Here is a 12,504-nt window from a genome sequence, read left to right as displayed (position 1 = left end):
GAGGTCTGACAATTAAGTTTGCAAACTCATCCTAGAAAAACTGCTACATACCTCGTTGCTGAATATCACCATGGACACTTTTGAAGTATTCCCCTTGGGAAGCTACTGTATGCACCAGTGCCAGCACCTAGTCCAGCCTTCAAAGCAATTTTGGAACTCTTTTTCTGGAATGCCCATCAGAGATGTCGTCGCATTACCCTTGATGTCCTGAATGTCATCAAAATGGCTTCCTTTCAATATTTTCTTTATTGTCATTGGGGGCCAGATCAGGTGAGTAGGGAGGGTGTTCAAATAGTTATTTGTTTTCAGGCCGTGCCATGTGAGCTAGTGCAGTGTCATGATACAAGAACCATGAGTTCTTGGTGAAAAGCTCAGGTAATTTTTGTCTAACTTTTTCACACAGCCTTTTTAGTACTTCCAAATAGTACACTTGCTTAACTGTTTGTCCAGTTGGTACAAATTCATAATGAACAAGCCCTTAGATATCAAAAAAGGTTAGCAACATTGTTTTGACTCTTGATTTGGACTGGCAGAACTTTTTTTGGTCATGGAACATTGGCAGACTTCCATTGTGCACTTTGACACTTTATTTCAGGGTTGTATTGATACACCCATGTTTCATCACCAGTGCTAACACAGCCCAAAGCATCTCCAATTTGCTGACTACAACGATTGACTTCAGATCATTTCAAAAAGAAATCAAAACCCTGCTATTCAAAAAATTTATCTAGATACCAAAATACGTCCCCCCTCATAATTTCCCCCTCAAAGCCTCCTCCACTCTTGTAATTTTCCCTTCAAAAACTCAATTATGTAACAGTGCCCTAAAATTGTAATTTTCCTGGAAATGTCCAGTTACCATCTTTTGTAATCCGCCTTGAACTGCAAGGTACTGGCGGAATAGAAGTCACTAATGTAATGTAATGTCTTGTCTCTCCAAAAGGTCCTGGCAAACTTCAACTCTCCTTTGCTTTTGTTCATCGGTGAGCTCCTTCGAGATCATTTTTGCACACATCTTTCTCATGCCAAGATTTTCAGTTAAGATTTTCCTGTTTCTCACATAATTCAATGAAATTTTGCAGTGTTTTCATCAGTTCTGCTCATTACTGGCTTCTCTGACCTTTCTTCATCAGTGACGCTTTTCTCCCCTCAGAAAAACGTTTAATCCATTTGTACACTGCCGTTTTCTTCATGGTGGTATGCCCATAAACTTGGACTAACATGTCCCTGATTTCACTTCCACTCTTGCCAAGTTTAACAAGAAATGTAATGTTTGCTCATTGCCCTAATTCAAGCTCCGACATTCTCACAGTGGCACACAAAAACACGCAACAATAATGAATGCCACTCAGCAAGACACCACCCCCCATTGACATGAACACAACTGTGAGACACCGATATGCCAAGGCTATGAAATTTTACTGGGTTGTTTGTACAGTGTTGCCAACCTAAGTGCACGGAGGCAAGTTTGCAAACTTATATTGTCAGATTTCGTAGCGGCAAAATAACGCTGAGAATTTAGGAAGCTGGTTGGTTAGACTGAGAAATTTTCAGCATTCCCTTATAGCTTGTATTTTTAAAAACTCAAATCTATGTAAGAAAAAAAATATCCTTTGTGTCTAGTGGCACCCACCTGCCCCCACATACACAATTCCCCCTGTAAAAAAATTGGTTGAGTGGGACCTCCCTCCTAAGCCTAACCCTGATCATTTACCTCAAATGATGCCTACTTATTTCTGCCTCTGGCGCCATAGGTGTCAAAATGGCAGTGCCTTGCTCTATGCGGTGCATCATGGGATGCACATGGCTGGGCTGTCTGCCATATAGGGGAATTTCTCCCTTATCTGATAGGCCCTGCTTGGTGCTTGTCAGGGAGAGGAAGGGAGACTGCTAGGGGCTGGTGCACAAAGCAGTCCAGGGCAGGATGACCAGGTTGGAGGGTGAGAAGGGTTGCCACTAGACCTCCCACTCCTCTCAATCAACCCTTTTATGCTGTCCTGTTCCCGGTGAAATGTTTCCTGGGCAAAAAACACGTGTGGGACTCTTTTTTTTTTTTTTTTTTGCAAGGCTAGGGAATACAAAATGACTGCATCTAACATGCATTTTAATGGGGTCTGCGGTAATGAATTCTGCTAAAATCATTTGGGTGTTGCACAGCCAGTAAAGCATATAGTAAAACCAGGTTAAAGCCATGGTAATGCTTTGTGCATTGACCCCTGTGCTAAACTCAGCTGCCACATGCTTTCATGGTGGATGTTAGTGCAGAGGATATAGTATGTAAGTCTCATCACTTTCTTGAAACTTGCCATTCTAATCACCTAGGGTAATTTTCCAAAATTTCTGGCAAAAAAATGCCAAGTGCCTGACTAGGCACGTTTTTTACTGGCTAAATTAATCAGTTGGTCGAGTCTGAAAATGTGATTAAATCGAGCCACAGAGCACAGAATATCTGAATTCTATTGCGCTCTTGAAATGGGAGAGCTTCATAGGTTTGGTACTAGTGTTAGATGAAATCACTTTAATTTCTTGGCGGAAGATATCATTTGTACTGTCCATGGTCTTACTGTGTACAATTTGATTTATTTTGCACACATTTGAGCTAGATCCTAACAATCAATGCTCAGCTGAAGAAGGAGAAGGAAGAGGCAGAGGCTCGCATGCGCCAGGCAGCTCGGAGCGCTGACCAGGCCGCAGGAGGGGGTGGCAGTGGGAGCAAGAACTGGCCAGAAGAGGACTTGCAGTTACTTATCAAAGCTGTGAATCTTTTTCCTGCTGGAACCAATGCCAGGTAGTAGTAAATTCAGCCTTCATATCGAAAATCTGTACCACTTGTCTACTTTCATAAACACTTATTCAGATTTCAAACCTTTTTGAAACTGTAAGACAGTGACTATACAAGCATCTTATTTTGCAACAAGCAGGTTGATTATCTTGACAAAAGCTCTTTGCTAGTGCTGGATTTAGTAATCTGGTGTTAGACCTAAAAAGTGATGTCAAAGTGTTGAGTTGATGTCACTTCCTTCACTGTTGCTAGCACAAAGCAAATGCTTTTAGCAGTAGAGAGAACTCCTTCAAGGTTTCCAGATCACAGCCAAAATATAATGTCCTGCTAGACATTCGGCTGTGCAGTAAGTGGTCTTGAGCTCCCCTTTCTTTTATTTGCAGCCCTAGTATTCCATTGAAGTGTTAGTTGTGTATGCATCACAACTTGTTGTGTAACATATTCTAATCCACTTGGTTCAGACAGACTATAAATGTGCAAATAAATCTATCTTAACAGTTCTGAAGCAGTACTCTGGATATAAATACGTAGGGAGTGTAGTGATAGCTCATTAGTCAGAACTTCCCAAAGTTACAGAAAATTTGATTGATGATGTACAATATTGGGCTTGACCTGTTTTTCATCTGGTGAAAATACTTCACTTCACGGTCAGTTTAATTAATAGATCCTCTCATTTCTGGGTGAATCTTTCTCTCCTGCAGCCTCAGAGATGCTGGATGCCTTTGAGGCAGCATGCGGGTTTGATGAGAGAAAAATTTGTGTTTATTTGGGACTGTTGGGTATTTGCTGTAACTGTGAGCACGGTAGTTGACATGGGTTCTTTTGATAAGTTTGGTGATGTACAAAAGATAGCAGCAGAGTATAAAATTTAAAACAAAAAAAAAATTTGTGAACTTTTTTTGGTTAAGATTTGCACGATGATCACGGATATAATACATTTTGCTGTGAAGCACAGAAATGTAAAATACCCTTACTGAAAATCTTTCAACGTCTGTTATCTGGGTGAATTGGATGGTTGAAAATTGCCTATCCTTTCCCCAAGTACAAGTGTACACGAAGGATTAATAACCTGCAGTATTTTCCGTAAAGCAGAATCATTTTAGACAAAACTCAGTTGTCCTCATTCAAGGGTTAGACATAGGAACACAAGAATTGCCATACCAGCTCAGCATCCTATTTTCAGGAATATCCAATCCAGATCACAAGTACCTGGTAGGATCCCAAAAGTAGCAGGATTCCAAAGTAGCAGGGTAAGTGAGTGACTTTCCCTGGGTCTGTCTTAATAACACGATGGGACCATAGGCAGAGGGCGGTCCAAAGCTACTTGCAGGGTGTGCCTCCTTCAACCCATGCAATCGTTCAACCCTAACTGGTTCTGTTCTTGCTGATTGGGTTTTTATAACATTCATATCGAATTAATTTTTCCAGAGGTGGAAAGAGATGTTGCTGTTACAAGACACTTGTTGCTTTAGCCAAATCTACTTGATCCTTTTCTTGTACCAGTGTATTCGTGCACTCCAGGCTGTGTGCTCTCAAGCTGACTTTAGGCTTAATTCTCAAAAGTATTTTCTGGTAAGGAAAATTAATGGAAAGAATTATACAGATTCAACTTGCATGGACTGTTTTTTTCCCCTTTAACCTTAGGTGGGAAGTTATTGCCAATTATATGAATTTGCACTCAACTTGTGGAATAAAGAGATCTGCTAAAGATGTCATCAATAAAGCTAAGAGTCTTCAAAAGCTTGGTAATTATATACCATCATTCCCTCTACAGCTAGGACATTCATGAAATGTCTGTTTCCTTTCAAGCACTTGCTGGGGTGGGTCTGGGTTTTGTGTGCCTAGAATTTCCATCCCATAATCGCAGCCATTTTACCCATCAGATCTATGCTTGGGAGGCCGTGTAAGACACTAATGATAGAATAACGTGTTAAAAGATAAGATAGGAGTCTTTATTTTTTCTTTGCACTGTATATTCAAATAATAATTTTACTTATGTCTGTGTTAAATGAAATTCTACTGGCCTCATGTAGATTCTGTAATTACTGAAGTTACTAGGAGGTACAAAAGTAACATCAAGAAACCCTTTTACATGCAGTGTTGGATGCTTAGAATACCTTCCAGTGGAGATGGTGAGAACAAAGGCCCAGATTCACTAAAGATAGCAACTCAATCGCTGAACTTAGATATGGCAGGAGGGATGCCCTCCCCCCCCTTAAGTCGGGAGCAGGAGGGTTGCCCAGTCAGACCCTTCTGCTCCTAGGCCCCTCCCCGATGCATCATGTGATGCACGTGGAGGGGCCTACGGTCCTGATTGGCTCAGGTGCTTCGAGTGTCTGATCCAGTCAGGGATTTAGCCAGGCAAAATGCCCGTATACAGGAAAAAAGTTATATTTCTGTCCCTCAGTTACTAACTGATAAGGGATGGCTGTGGCAGGGGGATTCAGAAACCATGTAATGTAAACTTGAGCATGTTGCATAATGAAGCTTAAGGTAAGGCTTTGGATACCTAGAGAGATAGGGAGAGGCTTCAGAAAGCAAAATTCACAGCTATGTGGGCCCAATTTCCACTGACAAAAGTAATTTTGTACCATTCTGCATTACAACATTAGTAGTAAATTGACATTAATTTTCAGCTGCAGCTTTTCCCAACCCTTTGAAAATTTAGCATTTAAAAATAAAATCCTTCTTTTAGTTTTGTGTAGTCCAGAACACTCTTAAAGAATGTCTAAAGTGCACCATTGAAAGCCCAAAGTGTTATAGATGTGTTTATCTCAACTTGTAATTTTATATTTTTCTGATCGCTTTTTTTTTTTTTAAATTCAGATCCTCATCAAAAGGATGATATGAACAAGAAAGCATTTGACAAATTTAAAAAGGAACATGGGGTAGTGGCTGATGTGGTAGACAATGCAGTCCCTTCTGAGCGCTTTGAAGGTGAGGGGCGATCATAAGAGAATCTTCCTTCACATCCTGACAATAGGAAGGATATAATGCCTGGCAAAGGAGCCTCTCAGCATTACTGCCATCATTGAGCTAGGTTGCTAGTTCTGAAGATCTTCAAGTTTGTTGCCAAGACCTGTAGCATTCTAGTGCTGTCTCCATGAAAAGTGGACATAAGAATGCAGGTATTGGGTTTTACCTGGTCTTTAGAAACTTGCATCCTACATAAACAATGAGTTGCCAAGGCAGGATGAAGAGGGGTGCGAACCAGAAAGTCTGCTCTCAATTTCAGAGCCCCCAAGCAAAGCCCCCACAATGTGCACCTCCTCTGTCATCTTGTCTGTTGATATAAGCCACCATTATCACATTGTTCAACAAGAAACAGATAGGTTTGTCCTTGAGGAGGCTCCTGAAAGATTACAGCCAACCTCATGACTTGTAACTTCAGGTGACTGATTGACCACCCTGATGCAGATTGGCCAGAAGAAGCCATCAGGACATGCTGGCCCTGACTGTCAATGTCCAACCCAGATGGATGCTGTAATCCTGTGACAGAACTGAATGCTGCAGTGGCCTCATATACATCCTTGCTCACAGGACCACATCCAGCATCACAACCATGGAACGCAGCACCTGCACATAATTTAGTGCTTGGCCTGGGATCCCGCTGCAATTGACGGATCTACAACTGAAGCTTGATTCTTTGTGCCTTGCTCAAATGGACGTACTACCCCAGATACTCCAAAACCTGAGTGGGCTCTATGTGACTCTTGGCCTTATTGATCTTTTTTTATTATTATTGTTTCCAAAATAGTGGAAACAATTATAAAAATTAAAATTGTAGAACACATACATAGTAACATATAGTAACATAGTAGATGACGGCAGATAAAGACCCGAATGGTCCATCCAGTCTGCCCAACCTGATTCAATTTAAAAAAATTTTTTTTTTTTTTTTTCTTCTTCTTAGCTATTTCTGGGCGAGAATCCAAAGCTTTACCCGGTACTGTGCTTGGGTTCCAACTGCCGAAATCTCTGTTAAGACTTACTCCAGCCCATCTACACCCTCCCAGCCATTGAAGCCCTCCCCTCCCCTGCCCATCCTCCTCTGCTGGAGTTTAGACCTCTGAAAGGCCCGAGATCTCCTGGGATAATACTTACTAGAAAAGACTGAAAAGACCCCCTAGGGCAATCCTCTGGAAGGCGCTGCAAATTTGTGACCCCCAAATCCTTGACCAACTTTTTCAAGTCCTCCCCAAAGAGCAGCTTCCCCCTAAATGGAAGCCTGATCAGCTGCTGCTTGGATACAGCATCTACTGCCCAGAGCTGAAGCCACAGCAAACACTGTGCTGAGACCATTAAGACCCATATGCTTTGCTGAAGTCCGCACTATATCATACAGAGAATCTACCAGCTAGGCTAAGGTCTTCTCCATAATGGGGAGATCTAGAAGTTCAGAGGACCACTCAGGCATGCCCAAGCAGCATATGAATTGCATACCACCACAAAGGAGAGCTTCAACGAGGACTCCAGCTTCTGATCTTGCACATTCTTCAATGCAACCGCTCCTTCAACAGCAAGAGTGGTCTTTTTGGTGACCATGTGTATTCATGATTGCTGAGGAGCAAGGAATTCAACCCCTAATATCCAAGAGAAGAATCACTCTGTTTCTAGTAGAACCTGCCATTACCAATTGGTTTTGATTTTTTTTTTTTTTTAATCTGAGATTTCTGTTTTTATTGGGGGGGGGTTTAGGTAAGGTAGTGCAGACACCAAGTTGGGGTTGGGAGGGGGAATAGTGATCTGGCTCCACCAGATAGCCCCACAAGGCACCCAGCTAGTCCAGCCCCTAGGCTCAACTGAGTTGGAGTACCAAAATAGGAGCCTATGGGCAGATCAATTGAGGACATGGGAGAAGCCATCCATTCAGTTGGAGATAGATAATACCGAGTGACCAAGGAGCATGCCATCCAATGTCACAGGTCACAAATTAGTTCTATCTCTACATGATGGTACATAGACTTAAACCATTTGTCTGGATTCATCTGCTGCTGATGAAAGGGAATATGCATTAGATATTTGCATTCACTTCTCCCACTGTACTGTACACAAATAATAAATGAATATTTATACCAGACTGGTGTACAACTCTCTGACTGTAGTTTGACACCATTGGCCTAGAAGCTGATAAGTGCTATCAAGAGGTTAGTAACAAGGTTACCATTAGTGAGGAGTGTGTGGCGCAGTGGTTGGATCTACAGCCTCAGCACCCTGGGGTTGTGGGTTCAAACCCCGCGCTGCTCCTTGTGACCCTGGGCAAGTCACTTAATCCTCCATAGCCCCAGGTACGTTAGATAGATTGTGAGCCCACCGGGACAGAGAGGGAAAATGCTTGAGTACCTGATTGTAAAAACCGCTTAGATAACCTTGATAGGCGGTATATAAAATCCTAATAAAACTTGAAACTTGTTTGCATTAACCTTTAGCATTTGTTTCTGTTATAACTTTATAGGCCCAGGTGCAGATTTGGTCCCATGGACTACAGAAGAGCAAAAACTATTAGAACAAGCCTTGAAAACATATCCTGTAAATACTCCTGAAAGGTGGGAGAAAATAGCAGCAGCTGTGCCTGGTCGGACTAAGAAGGACTGCATGAAGCGCTACAAGGTTTGACTTGCTGTTTGGTTACTCTTCTAAAATTAACTTTTGTTTTTTTTGGCCTTTTTCCCCTTTGAGCTTCCAGCTCAATTAATGGCAGTCCCTATTACGGTTATGGTACCTTGAACCTTCAGTTGCAATTACTTAAAGCTTTTCCCCCATTTTTAGCTCACCCTTCCCAAGTGGGTTCTTTATTGGTACATCATTCTTCTCCAGCAGGTCAGTTTTATTTAGCTGCAATCAGGAGGGTACTGAAAGTTTGGGAAGCAGTAGTATAGGCCAACTGTTATACCAACAGACCTCAGCGCTCTGATCACATGATGCCACTATTATGTATTGGCCAAACTCCCCTCCCTAATGGGGTATGAACATTGCCACCATAGGATTGCAAGCCTCAGCCAGCCTAAGGAGTAAAAGCTGAACTCAACAATCATACACACTAGAGAATGACACGGGGAAAAAAATCTATTCCCGGCCCACCGTCCCCGCAGCATCCATATAAGCCTCAGTACTGCAATATTTAGCTTATTCCTTCCTTATAAATAAAAGTTCTGGCTGCTGAACTAGAGAAAGAGATGTTCAGCTGGCAGGGCTTTGTTTATAAATTTTTATCAACACAACTAATATACTACTTTATCCTAAAGCAAAAAAAAGAAAATAAAATAGAATTTTTTTTTTTCTACCTTTCTTGCCTGGTTTCTGCTTTCCTCATCTTCTCATTCAATTCCTTCCATCCACTGTTTGTCTTCTCTCTGCGTCTTCCATTTGCTCTGTTACTGTGCCTCTCCCTCCCCCCCAATTGGTCTGGCACCCATCTTCTTCCCTTCCAGCGTCTTCTCCCCACTGTCTTCCACATTTCCCTTCAGGGTCTGTTCCTCTCCATCCTCCTTCAATGCCTGTTCTATTCCTTTCCACCACCACCCCTTCCCTCCCTTCTTCACCATCTGTTCCTTTCTACCACCCTTCAGCTCCTCTCACACGGCCTACCTACCTCCCTCCCTACATAATTTCCCCTCTGTTTCTGTTACCTTCCTGTGTCCAGATTTCCTCTCTCTTCCATACCAAATGTCTCTCTTCTCTTCAACCCCATCTAGCTTCTTTCCCTCTTTCTTCCCCCTCCCCCCCACTTCCAGCATCTGGCTCACCTGCCTATCCTCCCCTTTCTTTCCTGCTGTGGGTTTCTTTCTCTCCCTCTTCATCCCCTTGGCCCAGAATCTCTTTCCCTTTCACTCCCTCCTTCCTAGTGTGAGCCGGGAACACGCACGGTCCAGCAGACCCCTCCCACCCGATTGCAGCGTTCGTCAGCCCCCTCCCTCCACCTCACCTTAGATGCAAAGTTTGCCAGCTTTCTTTTTCACCCAACCGCACGCGTGGCTGCTCAGTTGTAGCAGAGGAGAAGATTCGGAATTCCTTCCTCTTTGGGGAAGAATTGGATAAGCTGGTTCAGAACTGCACAGCCCACTTGTACTACTGCCAAAAGTCAATTTGTCACAGTCTCTACCTGTTGGCAGAGGAGCGTAAACCCATCCGTTCTGTTCTGGTCTGGAGGGACTAAAACAATATTAGCAGGTAAAAATACACTGTTTGTAAATCGGCATGTCAATGCGGATCCTAATGTAATTGTTGTGAACCGCCTAGAACTCGATGGGCATGGCGGTATATAAGAATAAAATTATTATTATTATTATTAATTTCTCCTTTGGACTCAAAAGAAGTCAGACTAAATCTGATAAAATCCTTTTCCTGTCATAGTAAATGACCAGTTTCTTTTGATCTTTTCCAGCTACCTTTTACTAGCAAGCAAAAGGAAATTAACAGATGTAAATGTTTAACCCTAGCTAATTCTCTTTATTTATAGTATACCACAGGCCCATGTTGCGACTATATTCAGTTTAAATTGTGTGCTCTGCATTACAATCAGCTCAAATTTTAAAACACCACAAACTTAGCATATACTGTTTCATGTACTTGTGAACATTCTACAGCAGTGGTTCTCACACTGTTGTGACATGCATGACCTTCTTAACATGATTTAGTGCTGATATATAGATGGGAAGATTATGTATTCACCTCAATAGTCTTCTTTCTGTTAACACAGCATATGAGAAGTGGGTTAAGTCCTCCAAATTATGATCTGTTACAGAAGGCATAAATACTTTTTCTTTAGCTCTGCCTCCTTGCTCAGTGGACTATACTACTTCTCTTCAGTTTGTACCAAAGCATTGGATAATCACTACAATAGGAAACATAAGGAGGAGGGGTATAGGGAACTTCCCCGACAAGACACTTTTGCTCTGTAACAAGTATAATAAACAATGTTAATCAAAACTTATCATATAAAACAAAGTGGAACAATAAAGCCACCTGAGTGCAACCAGTACTAACATTTATAGAGTTTACATACTCTCAACTGCATTTATAATGATAATGTGGTATTGCATTCATAATACCTGACTGGTATGAGAAGCTCTCCAGTTCTGGACACACATAACTTGTCCAAGACATTAAGCAGGTGAATAATTATACTGACAGGCAGGGTGACAGGATGCGTATGCTGTGTTAATAGAAAGAAGATTAACGCGGTAAGTACCTTTTCTTCCTTTCTGTTACACAAAGTATACAAGTCCTGACAAGTGGGACGTATCAAAGCAGTCGCTGCAATCTAGGGCAGGACAGATGAGCCTGCCCATAATGCTGAGGACCCCTTTTGCGCTGCTATATCCACTCTATAAAACTAGTAAAGGTATGAAGTGAAGACCATGTAGCCGCTCTGCATATCTGGGGCATGATCACCCAAGCCTCCGCTCATAAAGAAGCTACACTTCTCATGGAATGAGCTCTCATACATAGTGGTAGCTGTTTACCACAGCCAGTGTATACTGATAATATTGCAATGTGAAGCCATCTGGAAATAGATGCTAGGTTGTTCTGCCTGGTCAAGACACAAAAAAGATGGCGAATTGAAAGTCATTTGTCACTTTAAGCTAAGAGCAGATCAGAAAGACACTTTCTCGCTTGCTGAAGAGGCAGTACAGCCCAATGAGGAAGGAGGTGGAGCTGAAAAAAATACATTCAGTTCCTTCTGCAACAGCTTGTCAGGACTCGTATGCTTTGTGTAACAGAAAAGGTTTTTAAAAAAATATTTGTCTCATTGTTAATAATGATACAAGAGATATAGATGCTGTGCTGGAGGAGGGTGAGCCAGAAACCAGCAACATTTCTGTTTGGGGCTGGTGCTAGGAGGTACAGTGGTGCACCGGTTTGCGAGTGTTTTGCAAGACGAGCAAAATATTCGCAAAATCGGCGCCTCGATTTGCGAGCGCCCCCCGCTAACCGGCACCCTCCCCCCCCGCGATCCGCCCCCCCCCCCCCCGCCGCGACCTGAGGTCCCCCAACCCACTCATTACTTCAGTGTAGCCTCCGCACCGGCACCAGCATGTTCTGCCGGTGCCCGAAGATCTGCCTCCTGTACTGGGCCTCAGGTCGCGGCAGGGGGAGGGTGCTGGTTCGCGGTGGGGGGGGCCTTCGGGGGGAGCAATGCCGGTTCTCGTGGAGGGGGGGTGGAGGGTGGGAACCTATCAAAGCGAGTTTCCATTATTTCCAATGGGGAAACTCGCTTTGATAAACAAGCATTTTGGATTACGAGCATGCTCCTGGAACGGATTATGCTTGTAATCCAAGATACCACTGTACTAGTAATGGCAATGTCAAGTACCTGACGTGCTGCATACAAATATGCTGCCACAACTGATTTGATTTTCTAGGTAGATCTTACTGAGATACTGTAGGCTGAATTATTGACACATAAAAACCCTGCCCCCAGGATTTACCATCAATGTTTTTGTAACTAGCTGCCTAGCCTCTACTATTCCTAACCAGGACTCTGCTTCTTAAGCAGTCACTGTGAGAGTAGGCCTTCTTTCGCTTTTAGCCACCATTTTGTCCAGCCCTTCCTTCCACAGCTTCAACCGTTTCAACTGATACCTTTGGACTGTTGTGCTTATTTTCCTCATCTCCATTATAGTATCTTAGAAAATCATCCTCAAGGAGGGGGGCGTGGCTTGGAGCACGCAAGATGGAGGCATAACTGTAGCACTCCTGAAGCCCGACATTTATTGTTT

The 12,504-nt window shown here is 42.8% G+C and overlaps 1 protein-coding gene across 2 annotated transcripts in view; it reads left to right on the top strand.

Annotated features, from left to right (window-relative positions):
* DNAJC2 (DnaJ heat shock protein family (Hsp40) member C2) overlaps positions 1–12,504 on the top strand; it is a 60,243-nt gene that overhangs the window by 46,720 nt on the left and 1,019 nt on the right. For both annotated transcript variants that reach the window (XM_033959621.1, XM_033959620.1), the window contains exons 13-16: positions 2,604–2,788; positions 4,427–4,527; positions 5,609–5,719; positions 8,238–8,392. In XM_033959621.1, coding sequence (XP_033815512.1) covers positions 2,604–2,788; positions 4,427–4,527; positions 5,609–5,719; positions 8,238–8,392 — 552 coding nt within the window. The remainder of the gene's footprint in view (positions 1–2,603; positions 2,789–4,426; positions 4,528–5,608; positions 5,720–8,237; positions 8,393–12,504) is intronic.

This window comes from Geotrypetes seraphini, chromosome 9 (genome assembly GCF_902459505.1).
Source record: "Geotrypetes seraphini chromosome 9, aGeoSer1.1, whole genome shotgun sequence".
Lineage (NCBI taxonomy): Eukaryota > Metazoa > Chordata > Amphibia > Gymnophiona > Dermophiidae > Geotrypetes > Geotrypetes seraphini.
This window is presented reverse-complemented; position numbering and strand designations above follow the sequence as displayed.